Source organism: Hypanus sabinus, chromosome 4 (assembly GCF_030144855.1).
Source record: "Hypanus sabinus isolate sHypSab1 chromosome 4, sHypSab1.hap1, whole genome shotgun sequence".
NCBI classification, from domain to species: Eukaryota; Metazoa; Chordata; class Chondrichthyes; order Myliobatiformes; family Dasyatidae; genus Hypanus; species Hypanus sabinus.
In genome coordinates, this window is record NC_082709.1 from 134,409,358 (window position 1) to 134,434,165 (window position 24,808).

Genomic DNA, 24,808 nt, shown 5'->3' on the forward strand with positions numbered 1-24,808 from the left:
GGGGCGTAAAATACTGAATAAAAAGACATCCGTTAGGCAGTTCAAGTCTATTGAATTGCTGAACCTAGTGACACATGGGTAGGAAATGATGGGTGCTTCTCAGGAAATTCTGGACCATTAAAATATGTGATTTTCTATATGGATGTGCCCCTTAACTTCTATTTTAATTGTTAATCAATTTGTATTCTTTGCAGCAAGGAGCTTGTTCAGACATCAGTCAATCATTTGTTTCCTAGACTTTTCCCAGAAGAGCACAAGCCGGTCAAATAGATTTCTGTCAGTTTATGTAAAGAATTGCTTGCATCTGGTCAGATCCATCCTAAGTTTTTTTTTAAAGAAAGTCAATTCAGTTAATGATAGAACTCAGTGTGGTTGTTGTCCTGTGTGTGCAGGGCTTTGGCAAACCAGCAATGTAATAAAATAGTTTGGCTCTACCACATTGTCACCTTGCTGTCATGCTAAACTTCATGAATTCTCATAAAAAGTGAGGGCAGTATCTGTCAAGTGCACAAGTAGACTGAACCTTAGATGAGTTGTCTGTGTGAAATAGATTTAGAAAAAGGTTGTGGTGATTAATTATTGCAGTGCTTTAACCTTGGTGAGATCTTCTTGCATTAACACCTTTGAAATATATTACTCTCATGCAAAGCTCTCCACTGAGCTTGTAATAAGATTTGTGTAACCTGCAAATAGTTGGGGGTTGAGTAATACTTTAGCGAGTAAATGATTTTCAAATGCTGTGTTGTGTTTCCTTCAATGAGGTTGAAAACAATGGAAATTCAGTCTATGCACTCCAGACTTCCTTATAAGAAATATAAATGAGTGCAAGTAATCTTGGTTGTTTTTTTTTCAAATCTGAAACACATGCAGCTCCTACAAGTTCTTATGTCGTCAAAAAATATATATTTTTTCTGCAGTGACAGGTACACTCTTCTGTAACACCATTTTGCAACTGAATTGAAATTAATAAATTTTAATTATATAATTTGATCTGTTTGTTCCTGTTAAGGGTTCAAAGTACATTTCCTGTACATCTTGTACTCAGTGGGAGAAACAATATTGTCTAATGGTGATTAATGAGAATAGATGGCTGTAATGCATTGGTGTAATGTTAACTTTTCCTTGGCAGGTTGGGTGGAGTTGTTAGAAGTTACAGTGGGTAGTACGAGTGTAAAGGTTGCCAGAGGTCAAACAGCAGTACTACCATGTACCTTCAAAACGAGTGCGGCGTTGAATCAACTGAACGTCATCTGGACTGTGACACCTCGCTCCAATGCCAATCAGCCAGAACAGGTTGGTCTTTCTTTTAAAGAAATGGTACTTCATTTGCAAATTGGTATGTTGCATTTGCCTGCATTCACTAAAATTAATTGAAGCTTACCTATGTAGTACTTCTTGAGCTTGCTGATGTATTGGGAGAGAGGAGATATCAAGAAACTGCCCTAATAGTGCCTGCACCACATTTATATTGGAGAATAGCCTTGATCACTTTGCTCCAATGCAGCATCTTTGGTGAGTATCTTTGATGTCATAATAACAGAAGCAATCCTCATAGTGAATTACTTGGACTAGCTACAAGCTTCAGGATACTCGATCTCAGCTGCTATAGAGACTTTATTTATGTGTTGAGTCCTTTGTTCCTCTTTCACCTGCCAGCTTCCCATCCTGTAGCCCAGAACGTCCCCAGTCTACAATATCCACTCTAGGATTTTTCCTCTTGATAATTGCCCTTTGCCAAATTTCAGACCTGAAATTCTGGATTTGCTGTCACCTACTGGGGAAAAGCAAAATATTTGAAAGAAACTGATGATTGTGGCACATGACATACTGTAGGTTAATTTTTTTCTGCTGGTTTTAAATGTTGAATGTACTATAGTGGCTGAAAGATAGCGTCTGTGACTGCATGTGGAATTGGGTGGTCAGTGAGGGCTCTGGTGGAGATAGAGGGGATGGGTCGGAATAGGTGAGAAAGCAGTAGTTGACTTCGTTCCCATTTAGCTTTCTGTCCCATTTACATATTCTGAGAAAATAAAAGAATAAATTGCTACCTCGCATCTAATGAGGAGCATCAGAAAAATTAAGCAGCTGAACTGATTCAGCTTCTGGAATAAGATCACACACCTTGGAACTAGACCATTCGATCCATAACATTCCACCTCAATTGGTGGGCATCCATCTTTATTAATCCAATTTTCCAGCCCAACCCTTCTAGGCCGAGGGATTCAAGTGCTTGCCTAGATACTGGACGGGGAAAAGAGACTGTATCGGCTAGTTTTTTTTTTCCATTGACGCATGGGAGTGGCATTACTGAAGTATATAAAATCATGAGGGGTATTGATAAGGTGAATGGTAGAGTAGTGAAGTCTAAAACTAAAAAGCATAGGTTCAAAGTGAAAAGGGGAAGGTTTAAAGAGGAGGTGTGAAGCAACATTTTCACACAGTAATGGATGTAGAGAATGTGCTGCTAGAGGAAGGGGTAGAGGTGCTTAAAAGGCATTTGTACAAGTAAACACGGAGATTCTGGAAATTCAAGGCAACACACACAAAATGCTAGAGGAACTAAGTAGGTCAGGCAGCAAGCATGGAAATAAACAGTCAACATTTCAGGTCGAGACCAAGAAATATTTGGAGGAATTATGGACAAACATGGTCAAATGTGTCTAGCTCTTTGGATTATGAGGATCAGGGTAATGTGACAAGTTGTTCAATTGAGTTAAAAGGTATGTGTTTTGTAAAGACACGAGCCAAGAAAATTCTCCAGGGGATAAAAAGGCCTGTCAATGGTTATGCGACTTTCATACATGGTCATAATTAAAGGAGGGACATGTGGGACCCAAGCTTTTCTGTCTTGTGGTTGAGGTGAGGTGGGGTAACTATGGTGAGTAAAACCTGTAAGCCGTTGAGAGCAATGGAGATGGGATGGTTCCTTAGTGTGGTTGGAGAAATGGTCCCTCAGACCAGGTCCAGTGAACAGCACTTGTAGTGGGGCTGCCCATCTGACTGGGGATGTCCCATGTCCAGTTGTTCCTCATGACAGGGATATTAAGATTGAATGGAAAGATTGTGATAGACTTCCTCTTTACTTTGTGGTGCCTTATTTTAGTCGGGATTACATGAGTGAGGGGAGGAATAAAGGCAATCCCTAGGGATTTTGTTGCTTTCTTTTCAATGAAGGAAGTTTGTTGAGTCCTCTTTCAATTCCTTGTGGGTGGAGCCTCTCTTCCTAAAATTTTACCCATCAAGTTCCGTGGAATCCCATTCATGAAGAGTTCTATCCAAATAAAATTGGGAAGTATTGACTATTAAATGAACAATGATTAGTGGAATACATATTGGGGGCTTTGAGAAATTTGGAGCTGGATAATGGTCCCTGTTTTACTAGTGACTCAAAATGCTCAGCAGCCATGGAGGAAGAAATGGACTTACTGTTTCAGGTCAATACAACATATTTATTGCAATATGAAGTTGGAGGAAAATTGTCCTTATTTCTTCTGACTCCTAAAGATTTCAGTCTGGCCTGTTTCACTCTAAGTTACTATTTGTGTACCTGTCTTAAATTTCTTTTAAATGTTGTAGTTTTTCCCTCTGCCTCTTCTGACAATGCATACACATCCACAGCAACACCTGTGTGAGTGTGGGAGGGGGGGGGGAACTTGCCCTTCACATCCCCTTTAAAATTTTCCCCTCTTACCGTAAGTATATGCCCTCTAGATTTAAATTTCCATCTTAGTTTTTAAAAAAAGCCCTGTGACCTTTATCTATGCTCTTCATTATTTTATAATCCTCTATAGGGTCACTCCTCGGCCTTCTATGGTTCCGGGGAAAAATGTCCTGGTCTGTCCAGCTTTTCCTGGTAACACAAGCTCTCCAGTCCCAGTAATATCATTGTGAATCTTTTCTGCACCCTTTCCAACTTAAAGGCATTCTTCCTATCACTTGGCAGTCAGAACTGCACACAATACTCCAAGCGTGGTCTCCCCAAAGCCTTGCGCGTTTGTAACCTGGAGTCTCAATTCTTGTACTCCATGGCAAGCATTCCGGATGCTGCCTTCCTCATCCTGTCCGCCTGCTGTTGGCCAGAAAGAATTCTAATCCACAAATCAGCAAACTCGATTGAGCCAAGGACAGTGGAAGTAGCCTGACCCACTGTTAGGCTGACCTGGCTAAACTGGTTTGAATTGACCTGGTACAGGGAGAACTCTGTTCAGAGGAGTTCATGAGAATGATTCTGAGAATGAAGGGCTTAATTTATGAGGAGCATTTGGCAGCTTTGGGCCTGTACTAATTGGAATTTAGAATGGGGTGAGGTGGATATCATTGAAACCTACCAAATGTTGAAAGGACTAGATAAGGTGGTTGTAGAGAGGATGTTTCCCATGGTGGGGGTCTCCAGAACTAGAGGGCCCATGTTGAGGGGGGGGCGACCTTTTAGAACAGAAGTAAGGAGGAACTTTTTTTCGCCAGAGAGTAGTGAATCTGTGGTTGCTCTGCCACAGACTGCAGTGGAGGCCAAATCCGTGGGTATATTTAAAGTGGAAGTTGATAGTTTCTTGATTGGTCAGGGCATCAAAGGATATGGTGAGAAGGCAGGTGTATAGAGTCGAGTGGAATCTAGGATCAGCCATGATGAAATGGCAGAGCACATTTGATGGGCTGAATGGCTGTATGTTTTATGGTTTTATGGTCTAACAAAGAATGTTTATAAATACAAGATATTTTACAGTGCTGGAAATCCAGAGTAGCACACATTAAAGTACTGGAGGAAAGCAGCAGGTTGGGTAGCATCTATGGAGGGACATAAATAGTCAACATTTTGGGCCGAAATCTTTTATCGGGTAACAAATAAAGTTACCTGAAGCACCAGTCAAGTGGAAGAGCAATAAAGTAATATTACTTGTAGCATTGGGCTAGAGGCAGTGAGAAACTGACAAGTCTGCTAAGCTGGAGCCAGCAAAAAGGAAACACAAAAGCAACACAACCCTGATGACTCTGCAATTAATGTTCTTTCTCAGTGATAACTAAAGGCACCACAATGTAGGCAAGTTGCCAGCTAATGGTGCAAAAGAAGTCACCACCCACTTTATGTGAGCACAGGAAAAAGTCACATATGCATAAGCATATCCTGTAGCTGGGGTTTACTGAAGAGACATTTTTAAACTATTTGAATCCATTCTTGTACAGAGAATGTGGACAGAATAAAGTGTGACCAATATACGATTAGTGTAAAGGTGAAGTTGATGGTTGTTCAGGACTGGGTGGGTCATACAGCTTGTGCTGTGCTCCATGACTCTGAAACACTCTTAAACTTGGAGCTGCACACACAAAATGCTGGTGGAACACAGCAGGCCAGGCAGCATCTATAGGGAGAAGTGCTGTCGACGTTTCAGGCCAAGACCCTTCGTCAGGACTAACTGAAAGGAAAGATAGTAAGAGATTTGAAAGTAGAAGGGGGAGGGGGAAATGATAGGAGAAGACCGGAGGGGGTGGGGTAAAGCCAAGAGCTGGAAAGGTGATTGGCAAAAGGGATACAGAGCTGGAGAAGGGAAAGGATTATGGGACGGGAGGCCTAGGGAGAAAGAAAGGGGGAGGGGAGCACCAGAGGGAGATGGAGAACAGGCAGAGTGTTGGGCAGAGAGAGAGGAAAAAAAGGGGAGGGGGGAAAAAACAAAATATATCAGGGATGGGGTAAGAAGGGGAGGAGGGGCATTAATGGAATTTAGAGAAGTCAATATTCATGCCATCAGGTTGGAGGCTACCCGGACGGTATATAAGGTGTTGTTCCTCCAACCTGAGTGTGGCTTCATCTTGACAGTAGAGGAGGCCATGGATAGACATATCAGAATGGGAACGGGACGTGGAATTAAAATGTGTGGCCACTGGGAGATCCTGCTTCCTCTGGCGGACCGAGCGTAGGTGTTCAGTGAAACGGTCTCCCAGTGGCCACATGCAGACTGGCCTGCTGCGTCCCACCAGCATTTTGTGTGTGTTGCTTGAATTTCCAGCATCTGCAGATTTCCTCGTGTAAGCTTGGAGCTGATTTGTTGGATGCCTGGCTCGGAATCAGCTGAATTCCCCGTGAGTCCAATCATGCATCTACCAACGTTTCCCCCTTCAGCACGCTGCCCTTGCCGTTTAACACTATGGGTGAGATTTAAAAAAAAACAGGTGCTGTATCTGGGTCCTGTATTGACGTCTGTTGAGCTCTGTGCGTCTGGAATGAGCCTGGGGAGGAGGGCTGGCTTGTGTGTGAACTCTGAGAGTGTGTTCCCTTCGCATAGGCATCTGCAGCAATTTCAAAGAAAATGCAGGTATGAATCTACTGCAACACAGCAGGAAAATATAAGTATGGTTATTACTTTGCAGAGACTCTTGTTTAAGGGTCACTTTGCAACTTAGCAGAACTTTATTCGACCACATTTAGAGTATTGTGTGCATTTTGAGTTGCATTTGAGAGAGTGAAGAGGAGCTTTTCAGGATGTTATGTGTTAGAGAACATAGGTTCTGGGGAGAGATTAGATAGGCTGGGTTTCTTTCCTCTGGAGCAAAGGGGGCTGAATGTTGAGTAGTATGTCAGATTGTGAGGATAAATTAGTTTACTGAGGTACAGTGCAGAGCTTGACTTGCATACTATTCATTACAACAGTGCCTTGATATGGTACAAGGAGAAACAACACTGTGGAATAAAGCATTACAGTGTATGGAGTGCAGTGCAGGTAGAAATACAGGGAAAGGTTATTATAAGATAGATTGTGAGATCGAGTCCATCTTATCATAATAAGAACCCATTTAATAACCTTATAATAGCCGGATAGAAGCTGTCCTTGAGCCTGGTGGAATGTGTTTTCAGGCTTTTGTGTCTTCTGCCCGATAGAAGAGAGGAGAAAGGATGTCCAGGATGGGTGGGTCATCTCAGGATGTCAAGGACACAGTTACAGAGGGAAGTGTTCTCAACATCTTGACTTCAGCACCGGTGATGAACAGGAGAATGTGTAACATTCCCCTTCATGAAGCAAATGACCAGCTCTTTTGTTTTCTTGACATTTAAGGGAAGTTTGTTGTCATGTCACCATGTTACAAAACTCACTATCATCTTCCTGTATTCCAACTCAATGTCTTTTGAGATACAGCCCACTACTCGTAGATGGAGTTTGGGCAGAATTTGGCCACACAATAATGAGTGAACAGGGAGCAGAGTGGGTGGATGCAACCTTATGGTCATCAGAGTCGAGAATAATCCTGGAGGAGTTGTTGCTGCTGTTCCTTAGTGGTTGTGGTGTAGTGTTCAGGATGTCAAGGACACAGTTACAGAGGGAAGTGTTGAGACCCAGGTTTAGGATTTTGGAGATGTCTAGTTGGAATTATAGTTTTGAAAGCAGAGGTGTGGTCAATAAACAATAGTCTAAGATAGGTGACTTTACTGTCCAGATGTCCAGTGATGGGTGTAGGGCCAGAGAGATGGTGTCAGCCATAGATATGTTTCAGCAGTAGGCAAATTGCAGTGGGTTGAGGTTGTCTTGGAGGCTGGAGTTAAATGTGCGTCATGATCAGCCCCTTGAATCACTTCATGCTGGTGGATGCCCGAGCCACTGGACGGTCATCATTAAGACACATTATGTTGTTTTTCTTAGGTACCAGGATGATGGAAGTCTTAAATTATCCTGGGAACCTCACTGAAAGAGGGAGAAGTTAAAAGTGTCTGCAAATACCCCTGCTGGCTGATCTGTACAGGAGCTAAGAACACAGCTGGAGGCACCATCTAGGCTGTTTTCTTTCTGCGAGATCACTCTCCAGATAGCTGATCTTACCGTTCCTTTCTGAGCAGGAGACATGATGGTAGTATTTTGGTAACGTGCTCTTAAAACGATGTATTTTGAACCATCATCATCATTGTCAGTAACTTCAACCAGGCAAACTTTAAGTGTGTGCTTTTCGGGCTGCAGCTAGCTGGCTTATATTGAACTTAGTGCCAATTATATTCCTTTACTAGCTATCTCCTTCTCTGGCTCTATAGACTATCACCATCCTGTCTTCTGCCAGCATTTTCCTTTTATAGCTTGCAGATACTGTATATGGTATTCTCTTGAGCTCCAATCATTCTCAAGGATTTTTAAAGCCAACAGTGTACTTTTGAATTGTAGTCAGGATTGAAGTGCGGAACATTAAATCATTTGGATTGTTACACTTCATTGACCTTGGCTGTCTCTGATTTACAATTTCAATTTGTCTGTTGCACTTGAACAGGTAAGTTTATGGCTGTAACTTCACTTGCAAATTTTCATTGTACTGTATCATTCTAATAGAACTTTTAATGTTGCTTGTGGCTTTTGTCAAATGACCAAATGTGCAGGTACTGGACTGGGATCTATAGATGAATAATTTGTCTTCAGAATCTTGTCAGAAATATATATCTGATTTGAATAATTATGTTGGTTTGTAAACAGACAACAGAAACTGAAAATGAAGTCTATGAGATTGTGACTTGTATAAACTAAAACAGCTGTTTGCTGAAAGAGACCATGTGACACTTGTCCAACTTCAATCACACCCTGAAGGTTAATTTTCTCAAGTATTTTGAATGAGAATACACTCTGGCATTATGTTATCCTCAAACCCCAAAGTGTTCCAGTTTCTCTGGATCTTGCTGATTCTTGAGGGACAAATTGTATCCTGTTTAGTAGTGATCTATCGAAAATCCCTAGATTCTGGAAGGACAATTGCAAATGTCACTCCACTCTTTAAGATGGGAGGAAAGCAAAAGCAAGGAAATTATAGGCTAGTTAGCCTGACTTAACTGGTTGGTAAGATGTTAGTCAGTTATTGAGGGTGAGGCTTCAGGGTACATAATAAAATGGGTAGCATAGTGGTTAGCATAGTTCTATTGCAAAGTCAGTGACCTGGGTTCAATTCTGCCGTTCTCTGTGAGGAGTTCATACACTCTTCCCGTGGCTGGATGCTCTGGTTTCCTTCCACCTTCCAAAGACGTACAGGTAGGTAGATCAATTGGTCACGTGGGTGTTACTGGGCGGCCTGGACTATTTTGGGCTGGAAGGGCGTACTTCTACGCTGTATCTCCCAAGTTCCCCGGTATCCCAGGTTGATCTCGGGTTTGCTACTTTTCATGTTACAAGTTAATGATCTGAATGATAGAATTTTTGACTTTGTGGCCAGTTTTGTGGATGTTACAAATTTAGGTGGAAGGACAGGTAGCACTGAAAAAATAGGGAGTTTACAGAAGGAAACTGACAGAACAGGAGAATAGACAAAGAAGTGGCAAATGGAATATAGTGAAGGGAAGTGAACGCATGTTGGTTGAAGGAATAAAGGTGTAGACTGCTTTCTAAACGGGGAGCAAACTTAGAAATCAGTCTTGAAACTAGTCTTGAGAGTCCTAGTGCAGGATTCCCTCAAGGTTAACTTGCTGGTTGAGCCAGTAGTAAGGAAGGCAAATGCAATGTTAGCTTTGAATTTGAGAGGACTAGAATATAAAAGTAGTGAATCTGTGGAATTCATTGCCTCACACTACTGTGGAGGCCGAATCATTGGCTATATTTAAAAAGGAGGTTTCTGGTTTCTTGGTTAGTAAGTGCGTCAAAGGAGATGGGAGAATGTGGATGCAAAGGCAAATATTGTAATGAGTGAATGGCAGAACAGAATCAATGGGCCGAATGGTCTAATTCTGCTCCTATGTTCTATCTCTGTTTTGCAGTTCTGTTTGCTCTGCAAGCAGTTCAGTCTTATCCAGATTTTCCCATGGGAACACAGTCTGATTCAAAAGTACTTTTCTCTTTTCCTGAGAAGCCATTATTCCTTTGTGCTCCTATTGACTTTGAAAATATCTGGCCTGCCCATTCAATGTTTAATTACATGTGACACAAGCTTTAGTGTAAAGAATGCTCTATCAGATACTTCAGTCACTGCAGCCTTGTCTGCCTGGATATTACATTAGATGATAGTGGGTGAGAGTAGTAGGAAACTACATCATGATTTTGACTCCAATTAAGAGGTTTCTGTGACATTCCAATTAGAGAATGGGCATGAGTTTTCTCCTTAATCCTATCTGTTTGAGAAGGCATATTGCTACTATATTTCCTAATGAGAACATTTGGAATGGTTACTACTGAGGCCTCTCTATTTTTAAGTTGCTTGCAACTTTAAAATTGAGTTTTTTTTTGAGACTGTTCTCATGGAAAAGATTCTCGGCTACTGTTGCCAAGGTTTTTGATGCCATGCTGAATCTAGGCAGACTCGCAAGGAAGTAGGGGTGCTGTCGTGCTTTCTTTGAAATTACGTTTATATGATGGGTCCAAGACAGGTCTAGTGTGGCTGAGTGTGTGCCTTTTATTTTCCCCCTTCATGAGTGCATTTGCTTTGGGAACTGCTGATCTTGTTCTGCAGTTTCACAGCTTTTGTAACAGTTTGCACTTAAATACATTGCCTTTAAATTATCTCATAGTGTTTCACAGATGCATTAGCAAACTGAAATCAAATTCCATGAGGAGGTAATAGGACTGATGACGAAAGCTTTGTGAAAAAGGAAGACGGGAGCACTTAAAAGAGGAGAGAGAAGGTGAGATCCATCCGATGGTACTGCCACTTTTTAGTGGATCACATTTTGCACACTAAAGTGGCCCCCTGGTCCTTTATGCTATCTGACACTTCGCAAGTCATTGAGCAGGCATTGGGATGAGATGAGCTGTCCCTTACTGTTGCCAACTATTGGCAGATGCTTACTCAGCCTGTTCAATACTGTGGGTAAGAAGAGGTTTTGGATTGCTGTGAAGCACTGCATTATGCAACACTTGAGCCTAGAAGCTGGGTTATGAAAAACACAGCACCATTTTAATGCATAATTCATGCACAAAAATGTGTTCACGTACCTTTTGAACTCATTCCTCCCATTTCTGGCAGAAGGCCTGACCATCAGGGTAATATATCAGCCAGCACTGTCACGATCAGGTCTTGTTCCCTTTTGTATGTCATGCACGTGGTGACAGAACTTGGATCAAACTGTAGTGATTTACACCCTTCACTGTTCACTCGTAAAATAGGGAGTATGTTAAGTAAAAGGTGGGAACCACAGTGAATTGAAAGGTTGATGTTGGCTATTAATTTCATTTTCAGTCACTTTTAACATTTTTAGACTCGTGTTATTCCCTTCAGATAATGGGCAGCATTAACATAGTTCTCAATGCACCAATCTAAAGATGCCTTTCAAACATCAGGTGCAACAGATGTCTCAGTCTGTTGTTAATGGCTTTGGTAATCACCCAGTGGCCTAAACAGCCCGATTGCTTAAAACAAGGCCATTTTCCCTGTGGTCTCATCATTTTTTTTTCTTTCTCCTCTTTTCTAAAGAACCCTACCTCCCTCCATTCCAGTGTTTTCCTTCACTTCCAATGGCAACTATGGGACTGCCATGGAGAGAGCTTGTTAACATTATTGACCCTTTCCCTGCCAGGTCGCGCCAGAGTGAGATGGCAGCTGAGAGCCTGGGCAGCAGCACATGTCTGTGTATGTGCAAGTTGGCTTCTCACTCAAGTAGGTGAAGCTGTAACAGTTTCTTAAGGCAAGGGTGACCCAATGTACTGATTTTTATTTTGGTAATGCCCAACTTGACGATGGGAAAAATACATTTATTGTGACAAGTTGGTGAAATTAAGTTTCTAGGCCTTAGTCTGATCTTCTGATATTTTGAAACTGGATAGAAAATAAATGGCCCTGCTGTGTTTTGGAAGCAAAGCTGTTCATTTCTATACATGGTGTTCATTACCATCTTTCTAAAAACTAATCTTACACGCAAGGCCTCCACGTTACTGTTTTGCTGTCAGTGCCTTGTTCTTTATTAGTTTGCTGAGGTGGGGACGCACCCATGCACAATCGCCTAGAACTAATTATGCTCAGCTTTTTTGCTGGTTTCATGAGATTTCCAATCTTGAGCTATGCAGCTGATTTAAGCTGGACCTGCGGGCAGAGAGACTTGAGCAGTTTCAGTGCTTTCCTGATGAATTGTTTTGGCCCCAAACATTGACTGTTTATTTCACTCTGTGGATGCTACCTGACTTGCTGAGCTCCTCCAGCATCTTGTGTGTGTTGCTCAAGATTGCCAGCGTCTGCGGAATCTCTTGTGTTTATGAGCGGCTTCAGGTGTTCTTCTTAACCAGTACTGACACGAAAAAGCCACTAATTGAATCACCCTGAGGAAATGTAGCTGAGGCTAGTGCCTGTCATTGTGGAAATGAGAGCAGACTGATGTTGCTTTCTGAGTACACCATATCATGGACTTCCCCGAGATCAGAAGGTGACATGTTGGACTGCTGTTTGTAAGCCATGCCTTCAAACAGAATAGCATGAATGGAATATTCTAAGACACTGGGCCACTGATAGGGTTCAGTTGTAAATGACAGCTTTCTGAAAAATGTCAGTTTTCTCACTGTCACTGCCAAGAGAATGAAAATTGTTACAATACCTCCATGATTTTAACAATGTCATCTGCTGTTTATGAAGGCTCAGCTATGGTGTAAGGAAATTGCACTGACTTTGCTTTCCATCGTCGTGGTGTGTGGTGCACATTCGTGTCAGGGAATGAGTCAGTATGGGAAGAGAAAAAACTTAGTAATTCCTCTTAGTGTGGGGGAAAGGTTCCAGAATTGCTGCTCCACACTCATTGTGCCATTTAAAAAATATTATTCTTATAAAGAACAGCTGGTACGACTTATTAGCATCATCTTCACTCTGTTTCTTCCTGACTGTTACATGAATACATACCGAATGTGGCTTTTTTTTTGAAACGCCAAATCAGAGGAAGTGCAGGGCAGGTACGCAATTGGGTGCAAAAGCTATGACATAATAGATTTCCATTTCAAAAGTTCATCCGAGGTGGTGACGAGAAGGCCTGCAGGAGTGAGATAGACCAGCTGGTTGAGTGATGTCACAATAACAACCTTGCACTAACGATGGATGAGAAATTGACTTCCAAATTATTCTGAACATAAAAGATAGAAGCAGAAATAGGATATTCAGCCCAATATTTGTCTTGCCGTTCACTTAGATTATGCATAATACCTCTGCACCAAATGGACAATCTTCAATGCATGCACTCCATCACAAGTGTATCTTTCCATATTCATGAAAGCCAGCCTTCTATGCACACTTATTGAGCAAAAACATCTGCTGAAGTAACTTGGCCAGTCTGTGGACACTAGTTAAGATCCTCCCTTAAAACTGGGAGCGGGGTGAAGAGTGGATGAGGCTTCAAAAGTGAGGTGCAAGACAAAGGACTGTGGAGATTGTTTAATGTATTCTTGGTAAGGGCTCAGCAGGGGTCCTGTACATTCTTCTGTACTCAAATGCTCTTTCAATAAAACTGAACATACCATTTGTCTTCCTAATTACTTGCTATATCTGCATATTAACTTTCAATGATTCATGTACACGTGTATTTTAAATTAGTGATTCTTCATATCAGAGGATTGTTAACTAATAAAAGTGCTGCTGCTTTATTGGAACAAGCCCTGGCTGATTAATTTGAGGTTTTTGAAAGGCTGTTTATTTGCTTATACTTATTAACTAACTTTGGCTGTGATTAGGCAAGGTATCACAGCATAGTTTCATGTTGATGAAGAAATAAATTTAATAGTGTTCTTCTTTTGAAGTTGATATATTTTTTTGTAGGATATTCAAGGTAGACAGTGAAACTTCCTGCCTTGCCTACTATGGTCGAATAGAGTTTAAATAAACAAAATGGGCATTTTGGGGTGAGAGAGGAGGAAAACATAAATCAAAACATCAGTAATTCATTGGGATTGAAAGTCATTTGTTGGTATTATTAAATGTGGCACATATATATGCAGATACACTCTAGTGGTGCCAATGGGATTTTTAAAGTAATTATAATGTATTCCACCTCGTTACACACCAGAGATTCCATTGTTTTCAGTCAAAGGACTGATACCATTTGAAGCTAACAAAGTTTTATTTTTGAAGGAGCAGTCTGCTAAAGTCTAGCTTAGCTAAATTGTTGTCACACTGGTTCTTCATCAATAATGTTAAGCTGTCACTGTGTTCTTCTCCCCAGATGTGTGCCACCTGTTGCCAATGCCCTGAAATGTGCCTGGCATGTTTGATATGATATCACTGATATACATGCAGCCATTGCCTTTCACTGAAATAATGCTCCAGTCTGCAAAATGAGATTGGGAATAATTTATTATGAAGATCGTTTTTTTTTAAAAAAGGCCAATATCTTCCTCCATTTTCTAATTAGTGTTTTAGGGAAATACAGCATAGACAATTTGGGCTGAAAAACCAGTTTTTAACTGATCTTTTTTCCCCAGGGATGAAAGATGTAAGATTTGATCAGAGAAAAAGAAATTAAGGGCAGATTTGAATCTGGGTACAAGACGATGGTGATCTTAACAAAGAAAAGCTGTGTTTCATTAGCTAATGGCACAAAAATTAGGCAACTATGATTTACAGTTTTGGGCAAGTGATACAGGCAGAATGTGAGGAAGAACCTTTGTGGGAACTAGTAGTAATCAAGCGGAAATTGATTAGGCAAATGATAGATGTAAGATAAAGAAGAACCGATTTGAGGGATTGAGACTAATTGGACTGCTTTCCAGGGAGTTGCCAAAGCCTAGGTGGTCCAAATAGCAGCCTCCTGAGCTGTCTGCAAAATATTCACTACAGTTTATTTACCATTTCTTTACGGGGGAGATCCATCCTGTTCAACAGAAACATATATAAACGAAAAATAAATCAGCAACCTTGAGTTGCAGCAGATCTCAAGTTCAAATATGCATAGACCAAACGGAAACAATATTTTGGATTTGCACTTAAATACTGTAAATCATGTCCTCAATCAAGCACTTTTATGTGTTGCCAATTTGAACTTAAGGCACTTTTGCTTGTGCCCAAAAAAAGGCCCATGTAATACTGCTGGGTAGAATGGTGCACTACGCAGGGGTATGTAGAAAGTTGAAATCTGAGGGAATAAAAGTAAAGGTGAGTAACTGCAGGCTCAGAGAACATGTCAATGCTGAGAATATAACCATGTACAGCACCACAAAGCAATGTTGAAAGCTATTTGTTTTGTGCTAATAGTGGTTCATGAAAGAGCATTGCTACATATGAGACCGTAGACAAAGTTGAATTATCTGACCTGCATTAGTTTATCACTGGTTTTATGCACTATCTTATTGATAATTTACCTGCTTGTGGGCCACCTTGGTATGAAAAAAACAATTTTAAGTGATTCTTATGGGTTTGCAACTGGCTTGGGTCAGTTTACCAATTCCAAAAGAAAACCTAATCGAAGAATATCAAATTACATTAAATGAGTGACATTGAATGAGAGTTATTTATGTGTTTGTTTACATATGCACAACAAAAAAATTAAATACAGAACAATGCACACTTAAAGACTGATTACCATAGTCAAAGTTTATCTTTGCTTTTGATGCTGCTTAGTGTTGCAGGAATTTGGACTGGGAATCTTTAATTTCCAGCATTTCACAGAATTAGTGAAATTTGGAGCTTAACAATACATTTGAGTGAATAAATCACTTATAAAAAATTGTTGAGATGCAAATTAACATCTGTATATGGATGACACACGATGAGAGCCATTATGCTTCAGGCACATTTGTATGTGGACTGAAAATGGTCTCCATATGTTAGTACTTTGTGACAAAATGAAGTTTTAATAAATACAGGTGGATTTTTGAACTGAACCAGATGTGAAATAAATTAAATGAGATTTTTCTTTGCTTTTCTCTGTCACAGGTAATTTTGTACCAGGGAGGTCAGGTAATCAGTGGGGCCAGCCATTTTAATTCCCGTGTGGGATTTGTCATCACCATGCCCAGCCTGAGTGCCTCCATCTTCATTAATAACAGTCAATTATCAGACACGGGGACGTACCAGTGTTTGGTGAACAATCCGCCTGACCGAGGAGAGAGGAACATAGGTGTCCTTGGACTGTCTGTTCTAGGTATTAATTATCCTTCTGCTATTTTCTATCATTCTGAACATGTTTGCCATGTATTTGCTAACATTTTGCCTCCTTGCTGAAGTGCCACGTCTCCCAGTTCCCTTGAAACTTATTTTATCACAGTATGATTTGCCTTGATGTCAATTGATCTGCCCTATTACACAATTGTTCAATATTCCAAAGAGTATAGGCCACCCTGAACCTTTAACTGCAAAACTAATGTTCGGATTGAGATTGTATAGATGGCTTGAAATTACATTTTCTAGTTTGGCCTTTAAGTGCTACAAGTCAATCTTAGCCTGCCATTTTCAATCCTATTTTCAGTTTGGATCAATCTACCAAATCATGTTCAAATTCCATCAAGATGCACTGGTTATAAATTTCACTCTGTGATTTATATATAATGTAACATTTACCTGGATGTTCTTGAACTCACATCTTATGTTTTGCAATCTAAGCACTGTCATATTTCAGAAAACAAATCAAAACTATACTTTATGTAACTCGATGACTCCTGCACCTCTGAAAAATGAAAGCTGACAAGGAATGAATTGTAGTGTAGATGTTAAGATTAACTAGCCTGGACTTGGCTTTCATCCACTATCCTGTCTTGAATCGGAGGGATAGTGGCTGGGTAGCAGATAGAATTGGATAGCAAGACCTGTGTCAAATTTATGCTTTGAGTTAGATGTCCCTATGACTGCTTGAGTTGCTGCTGGGCAACTTGCTCCATCTGCTATGCTTAAATACTGATGGGGAAAGAGACAGAGGTTTCTTTGCTGGCCGGTTCTCAAGATTACTGCCTGTGAAATAGAGCAATAACCTTGTTGTAATGACCATCATGGCTATAATTTATATAAATGGAGCCAGAATGCTTAATAAAGACCTTGTCTCCAAGGCTTTTCCACCTCTTTATCATCTTTCATCCATCATTTACTTGGGTGCAGCTGTACTTCCATCTCTGGCACTGCCATTTCTATCTCAACCATGTGCACTGTATCAAATAGTTGCCACTGCGGTGATCTGTGGCAATGAATTAAAGTCCTTCCCTCTGAGATAACTGCATCAAAATTGTGTTTTGTTTGCATTGCTTGGTTATTTTAAGTAGCTTGTGTTAAAATGGTGACAACTATATTTTCTCTAAATATCAAAATTCAAAATGGGAAATCATCAAATGCCTGCTGGTCAGGAATTACGAAAAAATACAATGATACTCAAGTTCAAAGTTGTTGGTGTGCACCTATTTACAGACACGGGTTTGGACACTTTTGATAAATGGGGCTGCTTGAAGTTTTTTCCTATTGATAAGAGACTGGCAACTCAATTAAAAAATATTTTTTCAAATAAGATATTGATTTGCTTTGATGTGGACAAGAAAATAATACGGTTAGAAAATGCTTTCAAATGGATAATGTTTCTGCATTTCAAAGAACAGGATACTTCTGTGAATCGGATCTTTTCATAGCCTTCAATTTTTATTCATTATGTCTGTAAAACAAAGGGGTTACTTGTGCCTAGAGAAAGATTTAGTTCCATTATGTAAAGTATTATTAATATTCCATTGTAAAACTTGCAATATTAGGCAAAATGCATCTGGGAATAATTCTGAAACTGCCAAATTTGATAATCTGAATCCCTCAATTGCCCATTTATTGCATTTCTCTGATTGTGTTTGACTTGTGGGCTGCCATGTTAGAGAGCTCATTGTGTTGAGAGCTAGTTGGTGGTTGTGTGGGATATCCTTGTCAAACTTCAGTAAGTGCGCAGCTCTTTCTGGAATTCGACACCTGTGCAGTGGAATGGAGAAATTCAAAGCGCCTGGAGCTGAGATACAGCGACATCTGACCCCCTGATGCACTACTGGACCTACTTTTGTGTGCAGGGTTATCCTATGGCTTAGTGAGATGATGGCCTGATACATTGCTTTAAGCCATTTACTTCACATTTAGGGAAGTCCTATTCATTCATCCACCTTCATTAGAAGGTTATGTGGACTGTTTGGTTCACTTCATTTTTTAAAATATTGATGCTTTCAGTTAACTTATGATAGATAGATTTTGCTTTAAGTGAAATTAAAATTTAATCGTGAATTTTTAAAATTTTCCATTATTTTGAAATGCCCGAGTGTTCAGCTATCATGAATTATCAGAACACTATTATGGTCTAGGGGCAGATCATAGGTTGACATCATCTGGGCCTAGTTGTTCCAGATGGATCCTGTCTGGATGCAGGTCTTGAGAGAAAATGTTGACTGTCCATTTCTTTACAGAGATGCTGCCTGACTCACAGAGTTTCTCCAGCCGTTTCTGTTTTAAAAGTTGTGTGTACTGGGTTTAGTGATGGATGAAGAGCTAGAAATAAATATCATCCTGAGGTGAGGGTGCATCTTGGGAACAATGAACATAACATTGAGATTCATTAGATTTAAAAGGAAGGAGTTCAGGATTATTAGTAGCTCTAAGACATGTGAATAAATTACAATCAAGAATACCAAAAATGAAGGAAAGTAGTTCAATGAAGTATTTGGTTCAAAACAACATCAGAGTGCAACTCTTAAAAAATAAAGGCTTCCCATTTAGCAATATGATGAATGGTTTCCCTGGACTAACCAAAATTGTTGACTTTGATTTCTGTCTTCAAACTCTGAACATTGGTCTTGAACACCATCCCAATTTGGCATCATCTTAGACTACAACCGATTGTCTACCACACTGCCATCTTTGATTCAGAGCTCAGCGTATGTCTATTGTGTCATGAAGACCACCTATTTCCAGCCCCATGTTATGTAGCTCTTTGTTTCTGCCATGACTAACCTGCAACTGAAACCATCACCCATTTTTTTTATTTTAATCACCAAACTTCCTTTGGTACCCTGGCCATTTTAAATTATCATCAAAATCTCAGCTGTTCAAATGCCTTTTCTGTTTACACCCCCCTCCCCCCCGTGCTTGTTGACCCATTCCACTGTTGCTTCAGTTCTTAAGATTTTAATCCTGGTGTTCAAATCCCCTTATTTTTGCAATCCATGATATCACTGTCAACCAAACATTTCTCCAAGAATATACTTTCTTGCTGGGGTCTTGTGCAAACACAATTCTCATTGAGACACCAGAATTCTGTTGTTTGGGCATCAAATTGTCAAGATTCAGGTTAATTTATCTATCACATATATATTGACACATACCGTGAAATGTGTTGCTTGCATCACACAAACACCACAACCAAAGGACGCGCTGGGGGTAACCCACAATTCCCTCCTGTTTCTGCTCAAGCATTCATGCCATTCACAATGACACCAGCCCTTGATGTGTATCAACAATCAGCAGCATGGATAAACTAACAGGAGCTTGCAGATCACCAAAGCCCCAACAGATGGCAGTAGATATCATTAGCATGTTACCAACCCTCCAGTCCTTGCCTGTCCAACCACCATTATTCCATTCTTACTTGCTGCACCTAGGTTTTTAAAAAAAAACTTAGAAAAAAAAATCGTCAGTATTTCTGCCCTAATTAATTAAAAGTCAGCAGCGATGGATCTCTGCTGTTTTTCTTTCCTTGAATGTTTATGGTAAAATATAAGGATTTTGAGCTGTGCCTACTTCATGCCATTAATTTGACATTCAAATGAGAATTTTTTTCCTACAGAAAATAGCTTTGTTGAGAAATAGAACAAATTAAAAGATAGATAATCTAGATAATTTTTATTGAAGATTTCAATTCTTGTACAAAGCAGCAGAGGGTGCTATTGTAGCATTTTCCAATGTTTTTGAGTAACATGTCATACATAATTTTGCAAAAAGTAATTCACAATACAAATTCAAGAATTGGGATGAATGTACAGAAGCCTAATTGTCAGATCAATTCAACCATTACAGAATTGAGAACAAGGGGACTGAGTCTTAAAATTATAGTTTGGCCATTTAAGAGCAAATTCAGGAAGCGGGTTCAAACACGACAAGAGAAAATCTGCAGTTGCTGGAAATCCAAGTAACAAGCACAAAATGCTGGAGGAACTCAGCAAACCAGGTAGCATCTATGGAAAAAAGTACAGTCGCCGTTTCAGGCTGAGATCCTTCAGCAGTCCTGTTGAAGCGTCTCAGCCTGAAATGTCGGCTGTACTCTAGCCTGCTGAGTTTCTTCAGCATTTTGTGTGTGTTAAGCAGGTTACAGAAATTTGGGGCTAAGTTCCTCTTCTAGTACCCTTTCTTCATCTAAAGGTCAATGGTATTATGATACCACTGGCTTTAGATAGTGTTTACATAAAGGTATTAAGTGTGAAGCAAGTGAACGTGTCAGTCATGGTTAAATTGAAGAGCAGAGCATGCACAATGAGCTGAATAGCCAGCTCCTGTTTCTAATGTTTCCATCCTCCATTAAACATATTTATACTAATACTAGTTCGGTCATAGTTGCACCTATCACGAAAACATATTAATTAAAAATACTCCCCAGAGTATTCATAGGGAAAGGACAATTGAAAATGCGTTGCTGTGACTTGTCTACATTTAAATCTCAGGGTGCCCCTTGTATGATCGTGAATTTTCTCGAAGAGAAATCATTTCTTTACAGGCCTCCAACTTAACTTCTAAAACTTATTGGCACACAGGGGACAATGATTGACAAAATAGAACTGAAAATATATTCCTTTCCTCTCAGTTTGTGATAAAGCACCAGTTGGATCAGTCAGAATATTTTCAGACAATGTTGCTTTATAGTGGATAAATTACCCAGCACCTCAGGACTTAAGTAAATAAATTCTGGGAGATTGTTGTATGGTTGATAAAGGAGTAAAGGGAAAAGTGTTTTTTCTTGTGTAACTCTATTGATAGTGGATAAAGCAGCTGTACTTGTCAGCGAAATGAAGACAGCATCAGCACCAGAAACACAGATAAATCTCTGACAAATCTGTTGCTGCCACTGTACTGAAACTCTGTGTAATGAAGAAATCTTCATGATTGAGACATGATGGATTGAAATTAGCCAAGTAATATTGTTGATAAAAGGACATTATCACAGTATCACCGATTCCATTTGTACATCTTCCTTTTCAAAATTCCTTTTCTTGTGGTACATTTTTAAAGGTCTATCCTTGAGCAAGGAAACTCCTATAAAATTGATTTATGATTTTTTTCCCCTATTGCCTGTTGCTAAAAGGCACACAGCACGAGGGACACTGACCCTGCTTCACCTTCCTCTGCTCGCTCTGTAATACGGCTTTTGATAGCTATCATTGTGGAAAAGCAGCTATTGATTACTTCAAGCTTTTGATCATCTAGGTGCTTCAAAACCCCAGGGTTTCAGTGAATTCCCTGCTATTCTAACTAGGAGAGGGTACAACAGTACCTTTTACAGTCATGTTAAATACTATTTCATTATGGAATCAAGGTATTATTTATTTAAGAATTGTTAATTTTCATCTCTGCTGTATCTGGGAATGGGTGTGAAGGGTGGTCTTTTTGCTGGTTATGAAGTGTCTGGAGGTTGTCTACTGTCTACTCTTTTCCTGGGCGTGATCTTGCACTCAGCTGATTGGGGAGTCTTAGAAGGGCATCATGTTCCACTCACTAATTACCTTGGCTGCCAGGGAGACCCCATCCCAGGAGCAATGGCTGTCAACAATGCTATTTAAATTGAATGTTTGTTAATGTAGTGCGCATTTACAATTGCTGAAAAATAATCATACACAAAAGAATCACACATAAAAGTACCAAGATAATTAACGACAACTCTGGTAAAGATAAAGATGAAAAATTGACCTATCAGGATCAGGTTTAATATCATCGAAATATGTTGTGAAATTTGTTAACTTTATGGCAGCAGTACAATGAAATATATGATAAACAAATGTATAAAAAACTGAGTTACAGTAAGTATAAATGTCTAATAAACAGTTGTTAAAATAAATAGTGCAAAAACAACTGAAATAAAAAGAAGTAGTGAGGTAGTGTTCATGGGTTCAATCTCCAGTTTGAAATCAGATGGCAGAAGGGAAGAAGTTGTCCTTGAATCACTGAGTGCGTGTCTTCGGACTTTTGTACCTCCTTCCTGATGGTAACATTGAGAAGAGGACATGTCCTGGGTGGAGGGGGTCTTTATTGATGGTCACCGCTTTTCAAAGGCACCACTCCTTGAAGATGTCTTGGATGCTACGGAGGCTAGTTCCCATGGTGGAGCTGACTAATTTTACAAGTTTCTGTCAGTTACTTCGATCTTGTGCAGTACGCACCCTAACTCCCCCCCCCCCCCCCCACAATCCCATACCAGATGGTGATGTAGCCAGTCAGAATGCTCTCCGTGGTACATTTGTAGAAGATTTCAAGTGTAAACCAAAATATCAATCTCCGAATAAACCCCTGCCTTCCCTTCTTTATAGTTACATCTATATGTTGTGTTTAGGTTAGGTCTTCCAAGATATTGACACCCAGGAATTTGAAATTGCTTACTCTCTCCACTTTTGATCCCTCTTTGAGGATTGGTTTGTGTTTCCTTGTCTTACCCTTCCTGAAGACCACAATCAGCTCCTTGGTCTCACTGATGTTGAGTACAAAGTTGTTGCTGTGACACCGTCTAACTAACTGGTAAATCTCGCTCTTGTATGCTCTTTCATTACCGTCTGAAGTTCTGTCAACAGTGGCTGTGTCTTCAGCAGATTTATAGATGGCATTTGAGCTGTGCTAAGCCACACAGTCGTGGCTGGAGAGAGAGTAGAGCAGTGTGTTAAGCACGCATCCCTGTGGAGTGCCTTTATTGATTATCAGAGAGGTGGTGTCAGCGAGGTTAAAACGACAGAGTTGTATCCATTTTGGTTTAGAATAATGAGAGCAGATCTTATTAAAACTCAGAAAAATTTTACAAGGTATATATTGGGATGGCGTTTAGACCAGAAGATTGCAAGATATAGGAGCAGAATTAGGCCATTTGGCCCTTTGAGTCTGCTCTGCCATTTCATCACGGCTGAGCCCTTTTTCCTCTCAGCCCCAATCTCCTGTCTTCTTCTTCCCGGATCACGTCATGATCTGATTAATCAAGAATTTATCAACCTCTGCCTTAAATATACATGGAGACTTGGCCTCCACGACAGCCTATGGCAAAGAATTTCACAGATTCACTACACTCTGGCTAAACAAAGTCTTCCTAATCTCCGTTCTAAAAGGACTCTCCTCTAGTCTGAAGGTGAGTCTCCTGCCATAGGAAACATCCTCTCCACATTCTCTCTATCAATACCTTTCACCATTTGATAGATTTCAATTAGGTCACCCCGTATTCTTCTGAATTCTAGTGAATACAGGCCAAGAACTGTTAAATGCTCTTCATATGACAAGCCATTTAATCCTGGAATCATTTTCATGAACCGCTTTTGAACTCACTCCAGTGTTGATGCACCATCAATAACTCTTGGAGACGTGAGGCGAGATATAGGCTTTTATTGGCTGGAAGAAAGAACAAGCAGCAATTGACCACCACACTGCATCCTGGAGACTGAGGCCGGGGCGGAGTCCCCAATCGCCTTTCTACCCGAGTCCGTGGAAGGAGCCACAGGAGCAGTCAGTGGGGGGGCATGTCCAGACAGGTATATGTAGTTCACCACAAGTGTTAGCACATCCTTTCTAAGATAAGAGGCCGAAGACTGTTCACAATACTCCAAGTGAGGCCTCACCAGTACTTTATCAAGTCTCAATATTACATCCTTGCTTTTATATTCTAGTCCTCTTGAAATGAATGCTAACATCACATTTGCCTTCCTCACCACTGACTCACCCTGCAAATTAACCTTCGGGAATCAAGAACTCCAAGTCCTTTTGCACCTCAGACTTTGGAATTTCCTCTACATTTAGAATATGTTTTGCCCTTTTATTTCTTCTAACAAAGTATATGACCATACACTTCCCGACACTGTATTCCATCTGCCACTTCTTTGCCCATTCTCCTAATATGTTGATAAGTCCTTCTGGAGCTTCTCTATTTCCTCAAAACTACCTGCCACTCCACCTATCTTTATATCATCTGCAAACTCACAAAACAGCCATCAACTTTGTCATCGAAGTCAGTGACATACTGTATACCTTGAAAGGAAGCAGTCTCAGCATAGACCCCTGTGGAACACCACTAGTCACTGGCAGCCAACCTCAAAAAGGCTCTATTTATTCCCACTCTTTGCCTGCTGCCAATCAGCCACTGTTTTATCCTTGTTAGCATCTTTCCTGTAATGCGATGGGCTTTTAGCTTGTGTGGCAACTTGTTAAAGGCCTTCTGAAAATCCATATACACAACATTTACTGATTCTCCTTTGTCTATTCTGCTAATTTTTCTTCAGAGAATTCCAACAGATTTGACAGGCAAGATTTTCCCTTGAGGAGACCATGCTAACTACGGCCTTTTTTTTTATCATGGGCCTCCGAGTGCACCAAAACCCCATCCTTAACAATCAACTCCAATGTCTTTCCACTCACTGAAGTGAGACTAACTGGCCGGTAATTTCCTTTCTTCTGCATCTCTTCCTTCTTTAAGGGTGGAATGACACTTGAAAATTTCCAGTCTTCCGGAACCATTCCTGAATTCAGTGATTCTTGAGCAATCATTACCAATGATTGAGCCAATCTCTTGAGCCATCTCTTTCAGAACCCTGAGGTGTACACATCTGGTCCAGGTGACTTGTCTACATTCTGATCTCTGTTTTCCAAGAACCTTCTCTCTAGTAATGGTACCTTCACACAGTTCTGACCCCTGACCTCTGGAACTTCCACCATACTGCTAGTATCTTCCACAGTGAAGACTGATGTAAAATACTCATTCAGTTCGTCTGCCATTTCCTTGTCC

The 24,808-nt window shown here is 40.4% G+C and overlaps 1 protein-coding gene across 3 annotated transcripts in view; it reads left to right on the forward strand.

Annotated features, from left to right (window-relative positions):
* Positions 1–24,808, forward strand: part of igsf11 (immunoglobulin superfamily member 11) — a 218,224-nt gene that overhangs the window by 160,883 nt on the left and 32,533 nt on the right. For all 3 annotated transcript variants that reach the window (XM_059966178.1, XM_059966179.1, XM_059966180.1), the window contains exons 2-3: positions 1,130–1,293; positions 15,784–15,991. In XM_059966178.1, the coding sequence (XP_059822161.1) occupies positions 1,130–1,293; positions 15,784–15,991 (372 nt within the window). The remainder of the gene's footprint in view (positions 1–1,129; positions 1,294–15,783; positions 15,992–24,808) is intronic.